A 23,082-nucleotide genomic window follows, 5' to 3' on the forward strand; every position below is an offset into this window, starting at 1 on the left:
CAAAACACCTATATTTATACAATTTCACATAACTTTCTATTAAAACTGAATATTTTAATAAAAATTGATGTCTAAGTATTTTATTATAAAATAATGAATCTTCACCTTGTCTTCACATGCTTCATCAAGGATATCAAGAGCTTCGGAAGAAATTGTTTTGTTTTTATCATGTAGTTGGGTCACTAGTAATTCAATTCCCCAATTATTGAAGAATTCAACATTAGCTCTCAATAATACTCTTAAATGTTTTGTTGCATACAGCCTGCAGGCCTACAGAGATAAATGAGAATGTTAAAAAAAGGAAAACACAAACTGCGCCAGAGAGAACCTACTTGACTTTATTTTAGGACAGTTCTGCTACTTGAAAAGGGCAGAAAATTGAAATTGAAAGTCTAGCCCTTGATATATTTTTTTAGTGCTAGTAAAATTAAATATTTGTTTCTATCTAGGTGCATCCTCCCCTTTATATAAAAATATAGCTACTGTATGGAGTTCTTTGGTGGAACTAAAATTTTAAAGTAAACTCAAATTCCATCCCACATTCTTATAACTTATAATTAATTTTACTTAGTTAAAATTTATAAAATGTTGAATTAACTTGTTATTAAAAATATAGTTTTACTGCCTATGTTATACTCACATCAGTTGCTGCAGTTAAGATTTTGGAAAGAATGACTCTAGCCAATCCATCTCTGCTATAGTCCAAGCTAGAAACCGTCAGTTTTAGCACATGATCTTGGTTTTTCAAAGAGCAAAGGTTAAGAAGACTAAAAAAAAAGGGGGGGAGGGATGCAAATAATGAAGGTTGCTAGAAGTTACTGTATTGATTTATTAATTAAGCAAATATTTTAAAATTTCTAAAAGAAAGTGTTTAATGACAAATAGAAACAAATTCTAGGGCTACTCACCATTGAAATACGCTGCATTTTTCCAGCATTTTGACTCCATGAGGGTGGCAAGAAAGTGTTCCAATAAATAAAAAGTAGTGTTGACTAAGGGTAGTCAGTAAACCATTATTGTGAAGACTTCTTTCAGGTTTCATTCCAGATGAGGCATTGAGCCACTGAACAATGTCCTTTACTAGATCTTCTAAGTATCCTTGCCCATCCTAAAAACAAGTACATTGTGATATTATTGGAAATGAACTTAGTGTCTATAACTAGAAGAATCAAATATAAACAAGCCCCCCCAAATTTAATGATAATGATGAAATTAATAACAAATATCAATCACTGAGTACTTGTTTTTAATCCCAGTCAACACAATGCTACATGGAGATGGTATTATCTTCCATTTTACAAGGAGAAAACCACGACTTCTAGAAGGCAAATTACTTGCCCAAAGTCACAAAACTAACTAGTGACTAAGTCAGGATTCAAATCTAGGTCTGTGCTCATTCCCTATGTTTCTAAATATAGTTTATGCATATTCAGAAATAAAAAGGAGCAAATTCAATAAAAAACATTTGATCTGAAAAATATTCAAAGTCCTTTTTACCTCTTCAGACTCAAGAAGAAATTCTGTAAACTGGCAGCCCACAACTGTGAGCTGCTTGGACTTGGCAAAATCCAGATCCAGGTTGGCATATAATTTACTGCTGGGCTTGTAAAAATAAAGTAGTCTTCGTACAAACCTAAGATGAAAATAAAATTAGCAGCAAAGTAAGAAACCAAACAATCATTTTAGGATCTTAACCATAGCTTATGAAAATAAAGTTTTGAATGTTTTGGTTCTAAACCACTAAGGTAGATGGCAAAAAATTTAATAAACACATTTGGTACATTTTCTCTCACACACACGCCAAACAAACAAAACAAAACAAAACAAACCCCCAAAACCCCTTCATTGTAAAGAATATCTTTGCGGAATAAAAATTTTATGGTGGGATTCCTGAAAGAAATTGTGGAGAACAAAGATGCTAGCAGGAAAAATGCATCTTTTTCCTGCTATGTTATATTTAGATATAACATAGCTAAAAGATAAGGTTGAATAAATATAAGAAGGCCACCAGGACATAAATATTCTTCTATTGTATTTTATGAAGAATACTGTCCCATGGCTCTATAAAATATTCTTATATTGGATAATTGTAAGTATGTTACCCTATGATTTTGTCAGTTTTTCACAAATACGCAAAAAGCCAAATACAAAAGCTGCATGTAAAATTTAGGCAACTAAATTTATGAAGCTATAGACATAATTTAGGATATTTCAATGTTATAGTTTTCAACATTATGTTCTAAGATTCCACTTAATTTAGTTCAACTTAATTTCATTCACCATAATCCAGTCCAACAGATGTGCCAAGTCTAGGAGCTAGAGAAACAAAGTTGAATGAGACTTCATCTCTATTTTCAAGGAGTATGGAAGGTTAGTGCTATATGCTTCTTTATTCCAATGTAATATATATGTTCTATATATTTCTAAAAACTTAATATAGAAATGTTAAATAGCATCAGTAGATAAATACAATCTAATATAATAATATGATATTATATAAATTATAATATAATAATGTTAATGACATGAACTTCTCAAAAACATAAAATAAGGGTCTTATCGAAGGAGATCAGTACTGGTGGTTGGTTAGCCTAAACTCAGAAGCAGTAAAAATGCACCAGAGTACTAGAGAACAGAAAGTAGCTTGCAGTGCTGTATTTGTTATGAATATTAGTGTGTTTTGTAGAAGGTACGAAGAACATTAACCTAGTTAAGAAGAGTGTTAAGAGCAGAAAGAATGGCTAACCCTCCAAAGTCAGATGCAAAAAATATTTACAAATGAAATATTAAAAACGGATATCATATTGGGAGGAAAACATTATGTCCTAATTATGTCATCCTCATACATTAAGGCTAAGATTACTACATGGTCGATATTATCCAATTAGAGAAACCTCTATCTCAAATACTTCATTTGTTCCAAAACTAAAACCAGAATGTAAATAACTGGAATAAGAATTAACTGATGCTTTTTGGTTATAAAGTATAAAAAAAATTACATATATAAAAAAATTATATATAAAAACATACACACAGACAGTCCCCAGCTTAATTTTTCAGCTTTACGATGGTGCAAATGAGATATGTGTTTAGTAGAAATCATACTTCAAATTTTGAATTTTGAACTTTTCCCAGGCTGGCAATATGCAATACAATACTCTCTCACAATGCTGGGCAGTGGCAGTGAGCCACAGCTCCCAGTCAGATACACAATCACAAGGGTAAACAACCAATACTCTATAGTGTACTGTGTTGCCAGCATTTTTTGGATATTGTATTCTGAGCACATGTAAAGCAGGCCAAGCTATGACATTCAATAGGTTACATGTATAAATGAATTTTCAACTTTTTAACTAACGATAGATTTATAGGAACGTAACCTCACCATAAGTTGAGAAGCATCTGTATGTACATATTGAACACCAACTATTAAAATGTATATATGTATGTTTTAAGCAACAATTATTACTTTTAGCAGGTATTAAGCAAAATTCAAATCTAGGTTCTTTACATTTAAATGTAAAACAGTTCTTACATACCTGTGTAACTGTTCATCTTTATAGTTTCTTAGATTTACATTTGGCCACTAGAAAAACATAATGTTATATTATAAATATATTTATCTGTTACCAAACATATAATTATGATGACTTACAATGAATAATAAAATGAATACAATCAAGAAATCACCAGGAAGTATCTTGTCATACCTTAAGAATGGTGCCTATAAGATTCCAGTTCCATTCAAGATTCTCTTTATGTTGAAGGACTTGGCTATCTCTAAGGTTCATTAAAAGAGCTTCCTCTGTATCCTAAAATCATCAGAAAGTAATAAGAAAAATTAAGGCAAATTGTCTCACATCAGAAAACTAAGTTTAAAATTTCAAAAAAAAGGAAAGCTTTCTCATTTAAGGATGGATCATCAAATTTTTTTAACTTTAAAAGTTATAAAAACACTGCTCTAAACTGCATAGTCATTATAAAACTTGGAAGTCATCCAAAAATCCATATGCATGAATAAAACTGCAAACTCAAGCAATATGCATACCAAAATCTAAGCAAGTATATGCATACTTTAGGAAACTAAGTTAAAAATCGCAGATTCACGTCAGTACCTTAAGCACAAATATATCTTTCTGAACTCGGAGATACTGATCCCGTTTCTGGTGTGTTGCAATTGCTTTCTGAATAATGTGGTCTAAATGAAGGCTGTAAGGCTTAGGTCCTCGTTTCTTCATTTCATGAAAGCGTTTCAAACAGTTCAAGGCTGCACTGGCTCTCCTAATGACAAAGAAATTCAACTGATACTGTAACAAGGCTAGCATAATTTTAAATAGGTCACTTTGGTAAATTATTAAAACTTATATAAATTTAAGGCTAGAGATTGTTACTAAAAAGTAAATTATTTACTAAAATTTGGAACCACAAATTAAAAGTCAAGAACACTGCTGATGCATATGAAGAAACACTAACTATTTAGACTCAACTAAATATATACTTACTAATCTTTTCTTTTATGATGGTGGGCACTTTTTGAATACTGGTTTTAAGAACTACTTCCACACAGTCAGAAACCTAGTGGTCTATATTTGCTTATAAAAGGTTTAAAACTTTTTCACATTTAAGTCTTTAAGCCATCTGAAATTGATTATTTTTTATGGTATGAGGTTGAAATACAATTTTATTTTTCCCCCATATGGATATTCATTGATCTGATATCAACTGAACATTCTCTATGTTCCCCCATTGATCTACAACTGTATCCTTTTAAGTGGTATCCTTTTAAAAATTATTTTTAATTACTTCTTTGTGGTACATAAAAGCACAGTTTTCAAGAATTTGGTAGCAATCAAGTTCCAACTTCAGACCTACTGGTAAATACAAATCAAATTTAAAATTAAAACTTTGAGATGGCAAGTATTTATTCTATCTGTAAAGAGCTTACCAAACTAAGAAAAACAGAAATAGACAAAAAACCATTGTAAGAAGACTATTATTACTGGAATTTTCAAGGTAAATTTGAATTACTGATGAACTCTGAAATTCACAGCCACAACTTGCTTGACCCAGAGAGTTTAGTTCTACCAGGCTTTGGGAAGGCAAATTTTTACATCATGAAACTACTAAAAGCTGAAAGCTACCATTACTAATCTAAGCCAAGTCAGAACTGAGATCACCCCCAAATGTCCTCAGTTTATAATACAATTTCAGTTTGTTAAATAATAGTATTTTCATTGACAGATTTAAAATTAATAGAATATTAATATATAATGAGGCCCATATGTGTACTTCTGAATTAATAAGGCTAACTTAACTTTTGAGAAATGTGTTGTAACTGTTAACAAAAATTCATAGTTCTGAATAGCTAATGAACTACATTTCACTAACATTACAAAAAAAACAGGGTCCAAATATATAGATTTTTCTGATCATAATTGGAAAAAAAAGATATGCCTGACCTAGACATAATCATTACCAAATGAAAAAAGACTGTTACTAGTGCTTACCAATCCAGCTCCTCCATCTTTACCTTTAAATTATATTTTATTATTAGCACTGGAATTCCAACAGAGCTATAGCTATACTTTGTTTATAAATTCTATATTTGTAATATCTCCTTCAGTAGTAAGCGTTCAGCTTACTTCAATGTCTACAGTATGGGTTATTAAATTCCAACGTTAATTTTAACGACACATATAAAAATACATTGTTAATCTTTGTGCTTTATTAATTTGAAATAATTCAGACATTTAAAAAAAGAGTCTGAAGTGCTGCTCAAAACATAGAATTGTCCTTAAAATTCTCAACCAATATTTTTAGTGATCTGGTAGAAAGTCTATGTCCTTATCCAGAAACATGCTAGGAAAAACTGATTTTACTAAGCTAAAATACTTTGTAGCCGAAAATACAAATTATTACATAAAACTATTAATTTTCCTCTTATCTTTAAGGCTTCCCTAAAAGAATATCTAAGCATAACCTATACATACCACTTTTTAAAAAGAAGAGATTATCTAAGTGGGTATTAAAGATACCGGGCATGAGCTCTGCTACAGCCCTGATACTTACAGTCTCTTTTCCTTGGGGATATCAAAGGATGCGGCCATATTCATTAGAGTTGGTAGGCAGTGCAAATGATGACTATGTGAATGAGGGAGAATTGTGTTTGCCTAAAAGGAAACATAACATTTTGTAAGAGCTGAGAAACAGAAATATTTTATGTTCTAGATGATCTACAGATATAATACTAAGGACTGTGAGGTTTTACTCATGAAATTAACTTAATAATTTACTTTCCAATACATACTTATTTATAATTTGTATCTTACCTACTTTCAACAAGGATAAGCTGTAATAAATATAAAGATGTAGACTCACATTACATTAATAAAACTATAAATTTCATAGATCCATTATTATAACATTAAATTAAAATTTTTAAGTGGTACCTAATTAAATTCAATTCTCAAATGACATCAAAAATAGATCCAGAGCCATCATGTTACATTAAAAGTAATGTTTTAAATGCTGAATTCAATGGCATAACTTTTGAGTTGACTTCTTGGGTTTTAAAACTGCCTTCTCAAAACAGATTTGTCTCATGCTCCAACAATATTTAAAATAAGAAACTTAATTAACTTCTGCTTTAAAAACAAAATTTTACCATTCAATCTGCTTTCTACCAATGAAGATAATTAATTAAATGTAAAAGCAAGAAGATGTAAGAATAAGCAATGAACTAACACCACTATACTACTCAAAATGAGCAACTTTTATATTTCCAGAGAATCATAGAATTCTGGTGTACAGGGAAAGGAACGGGTGAAATTTATGAGATTCCTTCATACAAAAGCAAAAAATTCTTGATACTGATAGATATACTTAAAGGCAATGCTATCTTAAGAATTAAAATAAAAATAATCAAACCTGAGAACCTGCAATATTAATTCTTTCATAGATGGGCTGAAGGAGAACAGAGCAAGTGGCTAAATAATTAACTGATAAATAAGACAACTGTCATTGAACTCTGTTTAATTTTCTTTATCTCATTCACACAGCCTAGCTGCAATGTTAAAAAGACAAAACAAACAAAAACAACAAAAACAAAACATACTGGCAATAATAGCAAGCCATAACATAATTTTTAAGAGCTGCCACTGATTTCTTCTTCCTTAATAAGTTTAAAGTGGCTCTTTTTATTTAGTATTTTATTAACTAAGAAGTGGCCTACAAATATGAATTTCTATTACAAACAGAGTTCCCTCACTGATTGATTTGCTGGGAGTAAAGAATTGTTAGATCACTGTGGTAGCTCCTTGTTTCTAAAAGTTACTGATGTCACAAAACCATGGCAAAAAAAAAAAAAAAGATTCCTACCCTGCGAACCTCAACCTTCAAGTTTACAGAGAAGACTGTGTCAAACAAGGCAGTTATATTTATAATTTTTGCACAAAGTTTTCTAAAATTCAAGCACTGACTGCCATATATCAATTCCATTCTTAGCAAGTTGAAGTAATTTATAGTTTTGTTAATTCCTGGCTTTGTAGGTAGAAAGTCTTTCTGAGAGAGATTATGATTTATAGGACTCAAATTGCCAACACTGAAAGTATAAAAATCAATATTAAGTACTTTGTATGTTTTATATTTGTCCCATTTATAAAACTAGCCTGTCCCTTCCTCCCTCCCTCTCTCTCTCTCTACACATATTTCTCAAGATACAAGGCATCAAAGGCTCTTTGTAATGCACAAGGATGAATATCCAAAAGATATATATTTATTTTTTGATATTACAAAGTAACACTGTAAATTAAAACATTAATGGTATGAAACACAATCAGAAGTTGGTAAACTTACCATATGTAAAAGCTCTCCTAAAAGGATGGTAGCTCTAACTGAGATATGGTCATCGCTGTTTGTTATCACTTCAACCAAACCCTATGAAAATAAAAAGAAAATACCATAGTTGCATTGCAAAATATTATACATACATACGTTTGTGCACCCTATATGTCAGTTGCCCTGAAAGAATTTTGTTAGAGAAAATAAAATAATAAAATAGAATAAAATAAAGTTTCTAAGTCTTACCTCTAAAAGTCCATTACGAATAAACGCGGAGAGTATCAGTGCCAAATAATTATCCATGAGGTCTGGCCTTGAATAAACACAGCACAGAAATAGTTTAAATAATGTTCCACCTATTACATAATTTAACATAAAAACAGTAACTGTAATAAATCTGAACCATTTCTATATCTAAATTTTACCTGGATCTGGCACGATGAGGAAGAATAGTTTTTGCCTCAGCTGCTACAAAGCCATCCGAAAGCCTCCAACTGTCTTGGAATCTACCTGGATCTAAAAGTTAAAATTAGGTAGTTAGAAGAAAATTAGATGTTAATGAAACACTTCATGTATGTGTAGAACCATCAACCAGTTAGTCTTTAACTTTTTTAAAATGTTGGTTTAAGAAAAACAAACTTAAGAAGGCATGCAGAAAAAAAATAATTTGTGTAAAGGTATACTGCTTTAACTTTATTTTGGGACTTAGTGGTCATTTGGCTAAAATAAAATTAGACAAGAATTAGATCATCTAATTTGAGAATTACATAGGTTTCTTATCTCTCCTCTTCCTTTCTTGATCCGTCTTTCTATTAATTTTACTTCTCATTTGCATGAGATAGGGTGACAGAGAAGAAATTAAAAATGTTTTATTTACTCTTAGCAATTTACTGGAGGTTTTATTTTTATATTAATTTCATGCCACAATGATGCAATAAGAAAATGATATTCGATATTTAATTCAGCATTTTTCCTTTGAGAGATTCTGTCTCCATTAGGTATACCATTTAAAAAATTACAATATTTGAATAGATGCAAATATAATACAATACTTACCCACACTGAGTAGTGCTTCTATGAACTCTTCAGTCACAACAGGTAGAGGAAGACGAAAAATATCATAAAGCACTTCGAGGAGACCTCGCTGCAAGTGCAAACAAACAATAGTTCATTTATTTTTATGAAAAAAAATCCTTGCTTTAATGAAGATGTTTTAATGTCCTATTCGAAGAACAAAAAATTGATAAAACAATTATTTTATTTTAGAAAACCTATCGAGTCTATATTAGGTAAGGGTTAACTACTGAATGCTTACTACATACACAAATTCATCTTTTCAATAAATCTTTTATTTCCATTGTACACATGAAGAAATAGATTTTAAAGTCAAAAGTAATTTGCCCAAGGTCATGGAACTCTAAATAACAAAACCAGGAGTCAAACCTCTGTCAGTCAGATTCCAAAGACCATATTCTTTCATCAGGTGCTGAGTAAGAATTCAAATGAACTGCTCCAACCTCTACTTGCTTGCTTATAGATCTTTCCATCTATAGTCATATCCTTCCATTTCCATGGTCTAAACACTTTTTAGTTCACATTTTTAACCAAGGTACCTCTGGCTAATATTTTCTAATAATTTTTTTTCAACTCCAGGTTTGGTTCATATAAACAAGAAGCAAAAAAGGGGCAAGTATTGTTCCTTTGAACAAAATTAAAACAAAAATATTTAAGGGAGAAATAACTACTTGAAGAGTTAATTTTTTTTCCTTCCAATTTCAATTTGTTTTAGCTGTATAATACAAATTCCCATGCACTAATAATTTAGGACTATGTCTAATAAATAAGCATATAAACGACTCAATTTTAGTCAAAATTACTCATATTATAAAATCATAAGTTAGAAGGTATGAGGTACAAAATACTAGTTACTTTTTCCTAAATATATTTCTGTATTGCTTGAACCTTTACAAAGAGAATGACTTTCTGTACTGTTTGCATATTAATTTCATATTTTAATCCAACTTTTAATATAGCCAAAATTCCTAGTAACAGTATTTCTTTTGCGTATATATATATGTATATATACAGATATATTTACATTTATATCAGTGCACTCAACAACTACAAGATAAAGTCTTTTCAACTACTATTGATATTTACCAAAAGAGATCACATGTTGACCACAAAGCAAGTCTCAACAAAGTTTGAGACAATGAAATACTGAAGAGTATATTCCTTGACCACAATTCCACTAAGCCTTAAATTAATAACCAATGGTAACTAGAAAACCCCCAGGTTTAAAAAAATTTTTTGATGGCTAATATTTATTTTTAACTTCTTTATTAAATTTATTGAGGTGACATTGGTTAATAAAATTAAATAGGTTTCAAGGGTACAATTCTATAATATATCATCAGTATACTGCACTGTGTGTTCACCACTCAAAGTCAAATTCCCTTCTGTCACCATATATTTGATCCACTTTACCCTTTTCTACACCCTCTATCCATCTGGAAACCACTAAACTGTTGTCTGCGTCTATGAGCTTTTGTTCATATTATCCTTAGGATTCAACTAAACAGTAAATATTTATATATACATTTTTAAAATGATCTATGATACTCATTAACAATTCACAAGGAAAAAGCATCACCTGAAATACGGTTTCTAAAATTATTTTCCTCCGTTAAAAGTCCAAGAATGAAACAATCAGAAAAACTTTTACCCACCCTTATTTCCATATTTGGTATGCAAAGTACTCCAATTAGAGACTGAATCCCAGAGTTTCCAGGTTTACATAAATTAATAATACCTATAAAGGATAAAAAGAAAAAAAAAATCACTGACTTGAATTTTAAATTTCTTAGTAATGTATCCATATAAACTCTGTGATATTTTTCTAAGATAATTGTACTATTATATTATTTGGTTATCATAACTGACAGTGTATTTCAAACAATTACTGAATTTGCCTACTGATTGATTAGAGATTATCAATTAATTTTATCATTTAATTTTCATTTCTATTTGTTTCATATCCAAAAAAGTTCATGATATCTGAACTGCCCAGTACTCCCATTTACTGATGAGTGATTTTCAGGGAGTAAGAATACTTGAGAGAGTAAGACAGTGGTCTGTCTCCCTTATTTAATGCCTCCTTAACCTAAAGTGAAAAACTTTGCTTGGCATTGGTCTTTTAAAAGTTTAACTCTAAAATTTAACTTTTAGCACAGAAGAGTATAATTGACAGACTTCAAAATTTTAAGTGAGAGAATTGAGTTGAACAATTTTAAACATATTAATATCATATTACAAAAGAAGATATGTGAATAGCCCATAAACACATACAAAGTGTTCAATACTATTTTAGTCATCAGGGAAATGCAAATCTCATTCACAATGTGATACCACTACACACCTACCAGAATGGTTAAAATTAAAGATGGACAACAATAAATGCAGAGCAACCAGAACTCACATATACTGATGCTGGGAATATAAAAGTGTTAAGTATTTTCAGAAAATGTCTGACATTTTCTTATAAAACTAAACATATATCTCCACCCTGTGACCCAGAGATTCCTCTTGGGAATTTACACAAAAGAAAAAAAAAGCTCATATCCACAAAAAGACTTGTATAAGACTGCTCACAGTAGTCCTATTTACAACAGTCAAAACTGGAAGCAGGTCAGGTGTTGACTAAGAGGAAGAGGGCTAAAAATGTTGTGGTATGTTCACCCAACAGAATACTATTCAGCAATAAAAAGGAACATATTACTGATATACACGCAACATAAATGAATCTCAAAATCATTACACTGAATGAAAAAACTTTACACAAAAGTATACATGTACTATGATTCCAACTGTATGAAATTTCACAACAGGCAAAACAGATCTATGATGAACATAAACAGAAAAACAGTTTTTTCTTAAGGGAGTGGGATCAGATGAACCTGGAAAGGTCATGAGAGAACTTTCTGAGGTGATGGTAATGTTCTATAGCCAATAAAGTGTTTGGGTACATGTGTAAGCATTTGTCAAATTTCATCAAATTTCATCATGATTCATAAATTTCACTGTAAGGGGAAAATTTTACCCAAAACAAAACCAAACCCAGAAACAAAAATAACCAAATCGGGGCCATAAAAAATATTGAACTTGAATAATGTGCAAGTTGAAGTGTTTACGAGTTAAATGCACTTAATTCTGCAACTGCCTTTAAAATGCATCAGAATAACATAAGAGGACTCATGAATTCACAGAAGGATGGGCAGATAAACTGACATGTAATAAAGCAAATAAAACAAAATCTAGGTGGTTGAAGTATATGGGTGTTCACTGTATAATTTTCTATAAGTTTGAATTTTTTTATAATAAAATGTTGGGGAAAACATTTTTTAAAAGTCATAAAGGACTCAAGTTCCCCGTTACTTCTAGCTAAGCACATATATTTATAATCCATATCTTCTTTGAATTTGGGTTCAAAATTCAAATTAAAATATAATAGGTAGATTTACTGCTTAGGTCACCAAAATGGTATCTAACTCTGATGTTTGATACTAATTTGAGAGATTATAGATTAAAATAAAGATCATACTCTGCACTAATGGAGAAAGAAGCTGTTGCAACTCACGAAAAAACTGTGTTCTAAAGTTCATTTGCCAAACAGTAATTTTGATTTTGAAATGTCTACCATAGAAATAATGTTACAAATATACAAAAGCTTATTTAATTCATAAAAGTACCACAGAATCTAAATACTACTTAGGAAAAATTATTTCTGTGAGAAAAATGTTTTGAGTTTTAACTTGTAATGCCGGTATTTCTCTTCTTATTTCAATAGGAGGGTGGAAGACTCCCAATCTTCTATGTTTTTAATGATGAATCAGTGTATAACAGCTACAGCGGCGGTCCCCAAACTTTTTGGCACCAGGGACAGGTGCTCCTATGAGAATCTAATGCCTGATGATCTGAGGTGGAGCTGAAGAGGTGATGCTAGCAAATACAGATGAAGCTTTGCTAGCTTGCCAGCCACTCACCTCCTGCTGTGTGGCCCAGTTCCTAACAGGCTGAGGACCACTACCAGTCTGAAGCCTGGGGATTGGGGACCCCTGGCTACAGTACAAACTGAAGCACAGTAGAAAGAATGTTTAAGAGACACTGGCAGAGAGAGTAGAGTCTGGGAGCAAGAATGAGAAGATAGTAGCCAGGCTGTACCAGTAGTTACAACCTTCTTTTTTGGCAAGATAGAAATAGCACTAATGGCAAGGAAGCTGAAGGACGGTCAAGGATAATAGCTGTAACAAAGAAAACAAAGTTATAGTGAGTTCTGAGGTAAGGGCAGTGACAGTCAAACCTGGCAGGAGGACCGTGTTGGTTTCTGTGTTGAAATAACGTGTGGAGGCTAGTAAGCATAAAAAGAATGTGATCACTGGGCCCTCATAAATACTAAGTATGTCCATGAGGGTAAGGGTATTATGAAATAGGCAGTCATGAGGCATATATAGCATGGCTGGGGATTTTACCAAAGCATTGAGAGGCCTTAGGAAGTAACTGAAAATACATGGCTAGGGGTCAATGGCTAGTAACTTGTATGGAGAAGATATCTGTTAGGTTACCTAGATACACAGAAGTGTTTAGGTAAATTTTCTTGTTCTGTTTACTGTTACGCTCCTTTGTATTCTATTCCTTAAATTATTCTACAAAGTCAAGAAGGAAGAAAGTAATTATTAATCTAAAATAACACATTAAGTGGTGGTATTAAGAAAAATGTTTGCATTTTTATTCCGGAGAAAGATAAAACATGCATAATCCTTCTTCTTAAGAAATTTAAGACTATTAATGGCCTATCTTGCTTATTTGGATTTATGACATTCTACACTCTACTTACAGGTAACAAACTTTAGTTACATATAAAGCTAACGTCCTTTTTTTCCTGATATAGATTACACTTAATTTTTTTAATTTGCGCAGGTATGAGTACACTGGCTTACAAATAGTCAATTTTAATAATTTTGTACAAGTCCCTTTGGCTCCAATAACAACATAAAATAAGACTAGGTTCACTTCTAAATTAGATGCTACAATAATAATTTAACAGTTAAAAAGAGTCAAGTTTTTCTTATTGGATGTTATAAAGCAACAGAGTAACTTACCTGCCCATGATCGAAATGTTGCTATGATTCCCATTTTACTAGCTAGAAACCTCGCTTCTCTATCTTCTCTGTGTGTGGTGGGGGATAGCAGGAGGAAATCAAAGAAATAAAATATTAAAATAAAATGTGAGTTTTTCCTGCTACTGAATTAGAATAAGTGCTATCATTAGCTAATGTTTAAATATTTAAACAGGAAATTATATATTTAAAAAAACAAAGATCAGAACTACCTCAAAGCAAATTACCCAATTACATACAGCCCCCTCATCTCCAATTTAAGATTCACAACATGGTTTAAAATAAGTTATAAATTCTGCTTTTCTATATAATTGTTTCCTGCTCTTTTGAAAAATTACTCCTACATAGCTCATTAACACCTTTAATTGAGCATTAGAGACAACAACAGTCTGCTGAATAAGCATCTATCTGGAGGCTGCCCTTTAGCAAAAAGAAAATTACCACATAAACTTACTTTTACCACATGTATTCAGATTACTTCAAAATTCTTGCCCCAAACTTATTTGAATATTTCTAATAAGCAAGCTCAACAATCCATATTCACTGAAACGTTATTAAATAACTGGCTATCATTAATACCAATAGCTTCTTTTTTTTCTAATTGTGTATCCAATCATCTCTCGTCTCTTTCTATACAATAATTTATGACAATTAAGCAAGAGAACTAGAGTTGACCCTTGAACAAGGGTTTGAACTGCATATGTCCACTTACACAGATTTTTTTTCAGTAAAAATATATAGTACTGTATATGTATTCTTTTTTCCTTAAGGTTTTCTTAATATTTTTTTCTCTATTTTATTATAACAGTGAAGTATATAATACATATACAAAATATGTCTTATTCAGCTCTGGTTAACAGTTGCCTTAAGTTTCTGGGGAGTCAAAAATTATATGTAAATTTTTGACTATATAGGGTGTCAGTGCCCTGGACCTCCATGTTGCTTAACGGTCAACTGTATTTATAGTCATTAAACATTTTCAATGTATGGCTTAGGGCTAGTTTCAACACTTAAGAGCAGTCTTATTCTCTTTATTTATGCCACCTTACCCATCTCTACCCTGTCATTTGTCCATTTTTTTCCTTTGTCATCTTTTATCTTCCCTAATGAAGTTCTTAACAGTTGTGAGAAGACAGAAATCAAGAGAACCAGGAAAGAAAAAGCAAAAGCGATAAAAAAAAAAAAGACAGAAAATCAAATTAAAGCGTAGTAAGCAATCAGTCTACAAAAGCAAATACACACACACAACTCTGTAGCAACAATGGAAATGGGACTATAACAGAAACTAAAATAAGGAGGTGGGTAGCAGAAGAAATAAGAACCAGACAACTGTGTGATTAAGTTTTAATGCTTCTTCTCTTAAAAACGTTAGTGACATACTTATATTGACTGCCTGGTAATTCATTCTCTAACCTATTCAATAAATCTGTAATATTTTAAAAAATCATTTATTTCCTATTCCATGGCTACAATGTACTAATGCTCCCATAACTGCTTATACTCCAGAAACTTAATAAAAGTAAAGTACAGAAACAAATAGAAAAGGAAGAATTTTGGTGGAATGTATTTTCCTTCTCTCCAACTCTAAAAAAAAAAAAAAAAAATCCATGTTCATCTCTTGCTTACCCTGGTGGGCAGATCTCTAACAATGCCCTCCATCCCCTCAAGATTCCATGCTCTAATCCCTGGATCCCATGACTATCATATCACTGCCATGATAGTGATTATGTTTATGTTAAATAGCACAGCAGACCTTAAGATAGGGCGATCACTGGTAGGCTTGATCTAACTGATATGCCCTTCCTTGCTGGTGGCAAACAAGGAAGTCTGAGAAAGATTCAAAGCACAAGGATTTGAGGAATTCTTGCTGTGTTTGAAAATGAAGGAAAGCATGTGGCAAGAAAAGAGGGTAGCCTTTAGAAGCTGAGAGTGGGCCCCTGATGACAGCAAGGAAACAGGGATCTCAGTTGTATAACAGCAAGGAAGTAAATTCTGCCAATAACCTGAATGAGCTTGAAAATGAATTTTTCACCACAATCTGCAGATAAGGGAGAGCTGTGCCAGACTTCTGAACTACTGAACTATGAGCTAATAAAATCATTTTATTTTAACCCACTACATTTGTGGTAATTTGTCATGCAGCAATAGAAAATGCATATGCTCTCCATCAATAAAAGAAAGTCAAGTATCATTAAGAAAAAGCCAAGAAAGGGGTTTAAGAATCTTAGTTCATAAGTTAGCAGAAATAAGGTTTGAGGTGTCTTAAACAAAGGACATCTATTTTGATTTCTTAGCTCAGTTCATGATATGTAAGGGTGTGACAAGTCCACAGTGACGGAAGTGATTAAAAATATAAAACCACTGGTTTTTAATTCAGGAGAAAAATAACAAACAACAAAAATATCCCTATTTCACAATGTTCCAAAACTTAATAAAGAATTTTAATATATATTATCTATCAAAATAAGTATGTCTGCAATCCAACAATCTTACTAGGAAATACCTCATAGCATATTTATTAGAATTCTATCATTTGTGAAATCTTTACAGTACATTATTTGATCCCTGAATCAATTTAATTACAAAGTTATTCCAGAACGCCTAGTGAACTATGTGCTTTTCTCTCTAAAAAGACTAAAAATTATCCTGCCTCGTATCTAGAAAATAATCTTTATCTTCTTTAATATATATCCCTCTTATCCCTAGTCTCAAAATTCTACCTAGGATATCTTTCTGCTTACTCAATTTGTTAAGGCTGCTCTTCGTTCTATTCCCTGTACAATAAAAAAAAATCTAAAGATCTAGGTTTCTATAGTAGCATATTTTATATTTTTTTAAATAGAAGATTAATTGTAAGTCTCTAAATTTCCCAAAACTTACTTTTAATTTTTAAACCATAGTAAATTATATTATGATAGAACTACAAAATTACTCTGTGAAATAGGTAATTTACTTAAACTCACATTGCTCTGGTTCTACATGCAATCAGGCAAATTTAAAAGCTTCAATAGCAACACAGACTACCTTATAAATTACTAGAAACAAATGGTACTTACTTGAGCTGTCCTTCAGCTGTATCTGGACTATGTCTGTAGTGAAAATCGGTATAGGGTGCTAAAATTCGCTAATGAAAAAAAAGCAGAAAAAGAAGAAGAAAAAGAGTCCTTATTGTAAAATGCATTCATCCTGCAACAAGCTGACACTAATTCCACTTCTCTATATATTTAATTGGGTACCTATTTGAGAGACTTATTTCTTCAAACTCATCATCAAGGAATATCTTTGAGTGACTTTTTTAAATGTAAAAATTGAATTTTTGAACTTTTAAACATATATATAAGACAGTGCACAAATCATCAATGTACGGTTTGATGGATTTTCTTAAACTAAGCACACTCCCATAACATCAGAACCCTTAAAACCTCCATATTCTCCCTTTGTACTAACAAGTCACTACAGACCCCTAACCTCTAACACTATGACTTAGTTTTGCCTATTTTTGAACATTATTTAAATGGTTTTATTTTATAAATTACATTTTCCTCTTATTGCCATAAAAAGAAATCCAAGCTATTTTTTTGTGTATTGCCCTTGTATTCAGCAAATTCACTCATTTTATAACTTTAACCACTCTATCTCATTTTCTCATATCCTCCATTGCCTATTGCATATTGTGGTCTGAATTTTAATTTTTAATATAATTTCAAATGCATAAGATATCACTAATATTGCTTTTGACAATCAGTATCATTTTATATTTAGTCATATATGTAACTTTTCTGGCATTCTTCATTGCTTCCTATTATTTCCTTGTCTTAGATCATTTTCCTTCTGGCTGAGGATTCTCTTTAGCCTTTTCTTGTGTCTGTCTCATTTTTTTAACAACAATAAATATTATCTCACATGGTTTCTGTGAGTCAGGAATCTAGGAGAGGCTTAGCTGTGCAGTTACCACTCAGGGTCCCCCATAAGATTGCAGTCAAAATGGTGATCAGGGCTGCAGTCATCAGAAGGCTTGACGGGAGCTGGAGGATCTTTTTCAAGATGGTTCACTCTCACAATGTGCTAGTTGTTGGCAACAGGGCCCAGTTCCTCCCCATGTGTGCCTCAAATTGGGCTCCTTTAGTGTCTTTGTAACATATAGGCAAGCAATCAAAGAAAGAGTGGTGTTCCTTTAATTTCCCTTGGGTCTTCAGTCTGAAAAATCTTTATTTTACCTTTGTTTTTGAAACACATTTTCTCTGGGTTAGGCTGACGTTTTCTTTCAGCACTCTAAAGATGCCATTCTACTGTCTTCTGATTTCCATTATTTCTGTTGGGAAATCGGCTGTCAGACTTGCTCCTTTGAAAGTAATGTCTTTTATTCTAAAGCAGATCTTAAGAATTTTATTTGTCTTGGTTTTCAACAATCTTAACATGATGTGCCTACATGTTTTCTTTGTATTACTTTATTTGGAGTTTTCTGAGCTTTGTGAACATGAAGTTTCATCAGTTTTAGAAACTAAAGTTTTGGCCACTGTTTCTTTGGATATTTGCTTCTGCGTATTTTTTTCTCTCTTCTCCAAAGACAATGGTTATGTTTTATCCCTTTTGTTCTGTTCCTTTCTTTTTTTCCCCCTCTCTGTGATTTACTCTGGATATTTTTACTGACTTTCCTTCCGGTTTACTAATGGTATCTTCTTATCCAAAATGAATTTTTAATTTTCATTGAGTTCAGAATTCCAGGTATTATACTTTTCAGTACTAGAATTTCCATTTGATTCATTTTGTGTATTATAATTATCTGGTGAAATTCTGTACTATTTCATCTATTTTCTTCCGTTTTTCCTCCATTTTCTTGAACAACTTAATCAGGGGTGTTTTTAAGTCTTCCTCTCTAATTGCAATATCTGAATCACCTTTGGAAGTATTTCTACAGAATTTTTTAAAATTTGAGTTAGCAGTCATATAGTCATGTCTTTTTATGACAGTCAGTCATATTCCTGTTTGAATGCCAGACATTGTGAATTTTATAAGTTTCCAAATGATGTTACCTCCCCATCAGATGGTTTATACTTTCTTGTGTCAGGTAGATTAAAGGAACTGATCATCTTATTCTAATCACCAACTCAGTTAAATTGAGACTACCCTGCAATTTCAATAAGACAGAACATACTTTTGGTTTCCAGTTCCTGAAGTATGGCCCTCCAGTGCTTTCAATAGAGAGCTTAGCAAGTATTTTTCTCCTTTGCAGTGACTAGAATTTTTTCCTACATACTTTATAAGTTTTGAATTTATATCTTTAGCTATCTATTCAGAATAGCTTAAGAATTTGGGAAATGTCAAGAACAGAAAATCAGCTGTGAAATATCCAGTTTTGTCACTTTAGTATCACACAACTGCCAAATTCTCTTCCAGTTTTTCTGATCCCAGCAAAAGCCTACCTGTATTTTCAGCTTCTAATTATATACTCATTAGTAAGTGAACTCAGGGAAAAAAGCAATTGCATATAATTATGATAAATTCACTACTTCTTTAAAGGCCTTTCGACTTTAGCCCATGGCCCTTCCTCCTGGGAGGTCTTTGCATCCTATGTTCTGGAGACTGCAGCATAATTCATTGTGCTTTCCTCAGGTTTTAACATTGTCATTTCTATCCTGCATGGATTCTTTTTTAGCAAATATGTGGAGGGGTAAATCAGACTTGGTCTAGGGACTTCTCACGTCTCTAGGTTTGTCACGCCATAATCGTAGGACTGCAAAATACTCTGGTCTTCTATCTAGGCCTAGGTCATATTCTTAGACTGTGCCCAAAATCTGCAAGTGCCCTCAAGGGCATCTTGTAGATCTTCAGGGAAACTCTCAAAGTTATCTTCTTGCCTCAAAATATCATACCCTCTGGTCCTTATTGCTTTCACAGCTCTATATTATTTTAAATATATGATTTCTATAATTATTCAGCTTTTCTAGTTTTCCACAGCAGATGCTATGAACAATCCTATCCCGCTCTGAAGTATATGTTTAATTAATGTTTTGTTAATTTACTATAAAATTTACGATTAATTTACAATCCTTACAGACTATCTATTCTACCGATATTATTATATTAAATCCACATTTTTTTTCTGTCTGAGGCCAAAACATATCACATATAATAGAAATAGAAGCTAGCATCAATTTAAAAAGAGACTTTTAACAGGAGGAAGATTTGAGTCTAACAACAGAGACAGTAAGTAGCACTGAAAAAGTTCTTTTGTATGTAGTAAAGAGAACCAATAATAAATTTAGAATTAAAATCTAAGATACAATTTAAAAAATGAGGACAATATTCTCCTAACGGCAGACTTTACAATGAAGATAATGATGATGAGTAATATCCAAAGCAACCAATATTGGTTTAATATTGTGTGCCAGGTACTAAATCAAACATTTTATGTAGATTAGAATTAATATATGTAAAGCACCTGGAAATACTGCCTAATTCATTATAAGCTTTACGTCAGTGTTAGCTGCTGCTATTGCTACTATTACTACCGCTACCACAATTATTACAGTATTTATTCTTTATTATAATTCTTTAAGGTAAATACCATGACCTTCATTTTACCTAGGAAAAAATAGGTCCCAGAGAGGCTAATAACTTGCCTAAAGTCATAAAGCTAGTAGATCTTAGAGCAAAAAATCAAAATCAGATCTGTATAGCCCAAAGTCCATGCTCTCAATTACTATGTGATTCTGGGGGGATCTTGCTAAGGAAAAAAAGAACTAATATTTGTGGTTTTAAAGAAGTAGATACGAGCAAAGATAGTAGTGCACTTAAACATCTATCAAATTGTTTGAGTTTTTTTCACTTATATAAAGGCTTTACTAATCTGCTATACAATTATACACAAATAAAAAACAGTCCTATACATATCTTTCTTCACTGTAATCATCTCTCCAGTCTTAAAACTATAGTTTTTCTACTTAATAAAGAAAAAAATTAAAGCTAAACAAACTGTTAAATATCAAAAATGTCAGTTTATTGCCATTGGACTACCATGAATAATGTATTAAAAATCACATATTAAAGAGGATATGGTACTTAAATTTGTTAGTAATCATATAGGCTAATGTCATTTTTATAATCTCAAATATTTCTAGTAACCCTAATAAAACCAGAACTTTAACATTTAAAACAAGTTTTATAAAATGATTTAGACAAAATAAGGTACAAAAAAATTTTTATACCATGCATAACTTCAAACTAAATACAAACAAATCCTGAGTTTAAACTTACTCTAAATATCCGTAATGAACAATGTAGTACATTCACTATGTAAGAATACAGTCTGTGATAATTCTGTTCTAAACTCAACTATATAATTTATCATAAAAAGGAGTATATATTACAGCCTTATTTAGACTAACTGTAAAAAAATACTGAATTAGTAAACAATTTAAATTATAGAATATTTTAAAAAGAAAGATATGTATTCTATGTCTTTAAAGTATATATGGTCAATTAGTTGCTAATAAGTGCTTCAAAGTTCAGAGACATGTAGCATGGTACAACAAATAAATAATATATAATTAGCAGGAGCCATTCGCACAGAATTAACGTACTAAAAGTCCTTAAAACGAAATGATCTTAAATAAATAGGTAAAAATCTATGTAACCTTACTTGTGCTTTAATCTGCTTAGTCAAGTTTTCATAGCTAAAAAGTAAACCTCACTTTACACATTGATGAAATACTATGAGAATATTTTTAATTCAGTAGAAATTGGATGAGCTATAAAATATTACTGAGAATAAGCCAATCTTAATTTAGGTTTGATAATGCTGGGCTACATCTATAGACTTTAAAATTTCAAAGTAAGAGTTGTATTTAAAATCATATTTAAAACTAAAAAAGAATATTAAAGTTCCTACCTCTAATTCTACATCAGCTCGCACATATTGTCGGGTCTTTGGATGATTAAGGAGGTGCAAAATAGTAGTAATGAGGGCCTCGTTTATTCGACTTAACTGGCAATCGATCACATTTTTCAAGATGGTATTTAGTCCACCTCGAAGGGCCACCACCTCTGGATTCTGAAGTGCTAAAATAAAAAAGAAAAACTTAATATATTATATAGGGGATAATTAATAAAAAGTAATCAGAAACTTGGGCTTTTCTTTAACTTAATTTCCTTTCTTACTTGAAAAACTTTCTAGTCAAGACATTTAAAAGAGCATGTGTATAAAATTTATCTAAAGGAGTCCCTGAATATACTTCTCAAAACTGATTTTTTTTTTCATATCCTTTGCACAAATTTTACTAGAATGGTTCTTCTTTCCTATCAATTTCAAAGACTCTTTTCAAATAGTGGAAATATTATCTTTTTATCTGTTTCAAATCATTTATCTGATGTGTAATTTAACTTTAGATTTTAAACTCAGATTCTAAGCTCAGGAACTCCTTTACTTCAAAGATCAGGCATTTCTTTGTATGCGTGCACACGTGTGTGTGTGTGTTTTAAATGAGCTCACAATGAACATTTCGGTTTTCAATATGTCAGGAAATTGAGTTTGGCTTAGTATGATAAACTCAACTTTTTTGCCAATATTTAACTGTTATGCCAAGCTTCCCAAACAGATTTTTATACTTTTGATATACTAAAGTTTTCTATATACCAAGGTCTGCTAACTCTTAATTTTCATTTTTCTGTTTCTTAATAACCTAGCTTAATAGTTTTTTAAAAACATATGAAAAAAATCTTTCTTTTTTCCTCCATTTATACGTTTTCAAAAATGTTTTAATGGTTGAATCTCTCCTGTTTGTTCTAGCTGAATTATAAAATTAGGTTTCTTCTCTGAGGTTTTTTAAATTGAGGTATAACGAAATGTAGTAAAATGCACAGATTTTCATGTACAGTTCAAAAAATTCTGATCAGTGTCTATACCCCAGTAACCAATACCTCAATTAAAGTATAGAAATTTCACCATCCTAGAAAGTTCCCTAAGACCACTTTTCAATCATTCCCTTCCAAATGTTCTCATTTCTACCTCTTAGATTAGTTGTCCCTTCTTGAGAACCAAATATAAAAATTCAAAAGCACTCCCAAA

General features: G+C 31.5%; 1 protein-coding gene across 6 annotated transcripts in view; it reads right to left on the reverse strand.

Annotated features, from left to right (window-relative positions):
* RICTOR (RPTOR independent companion of MTOR complex 2) overlaps positions 1-23,082 on the reverse strand; it is a 100,499-nt gene that overhangs the window by 22,776 nt on the left and 54,641 nt on the right. For all 6 annotated transcript variants that reach the window (XM_015595322.2, XM_006919501.2, XM_006919503.3 and 3 more), the window contains 16 exons: positions 21,907-22,076; positions 17,072-17,139; positions 13,998-14,065; positions 10,569-10,651; positions 8,896-8,983; positions 8,265-8,355; positions 8,086-8,152; positions 7,855-7,935; positions 6,070-6,170; positions 4,116-4,281; positions 3,711-3,812; positions 3,540-3,586; positions 1,498-1,633; positions 909-1,108; positions 641-767; positions 106-270 (listed from right to left, as the gene is read on the reverse strand). In XM_015595322.2, coding sequence (XP_015450808.1) covers positions 106-270; positions 641-767; positions 909-1,108; positions 1,498-1,633; positions 3,540-3,586; positions 3,711-3,812; positions 4,116-4,281; positions 6,070-6,170; positions 7,855-7,935; positions 8,086-8,152; positions 8,265-8,355; positions 8,896-8,983; positions 10,569-10,651; positions 13,998-14,065; positions 17,072-17,139; positions 21,907-22,076 — 1,760 coding nt within the window. The remainder of the gene's footprint in view (positions 1-105; positions 271-640; positions 768-908; positions 1,109-1,497; positions 1,634-3,539; positions 3,587-3,710; positions 3,813-4,115; positions 4,282-6,069; positions 6,171-7,854; positions 7,936-8,085; positions 8,153-8,264; positions 8,356-8,895; positions 8,984-10,568; positions 10,652-13,997; positions 14,066-17,071; positions 17,140-21,906; positions 22,077-23,082) is intronic.

Source organism: Pteropus alecto, unplaced genomic scaffold (genome assembly GCF_000325575.1).
Source record: "Pteropus alecto unplaced genomic scaffold, ASM32557v1 scaffold338, whole genome shotgun sequence".
Taxonomy (NCBI): Eukaryota; Metazoa; Chordata; class Mammalia; order Chiroptera; family Pteropodidae; genus Pteropus; species Pteropus alecto.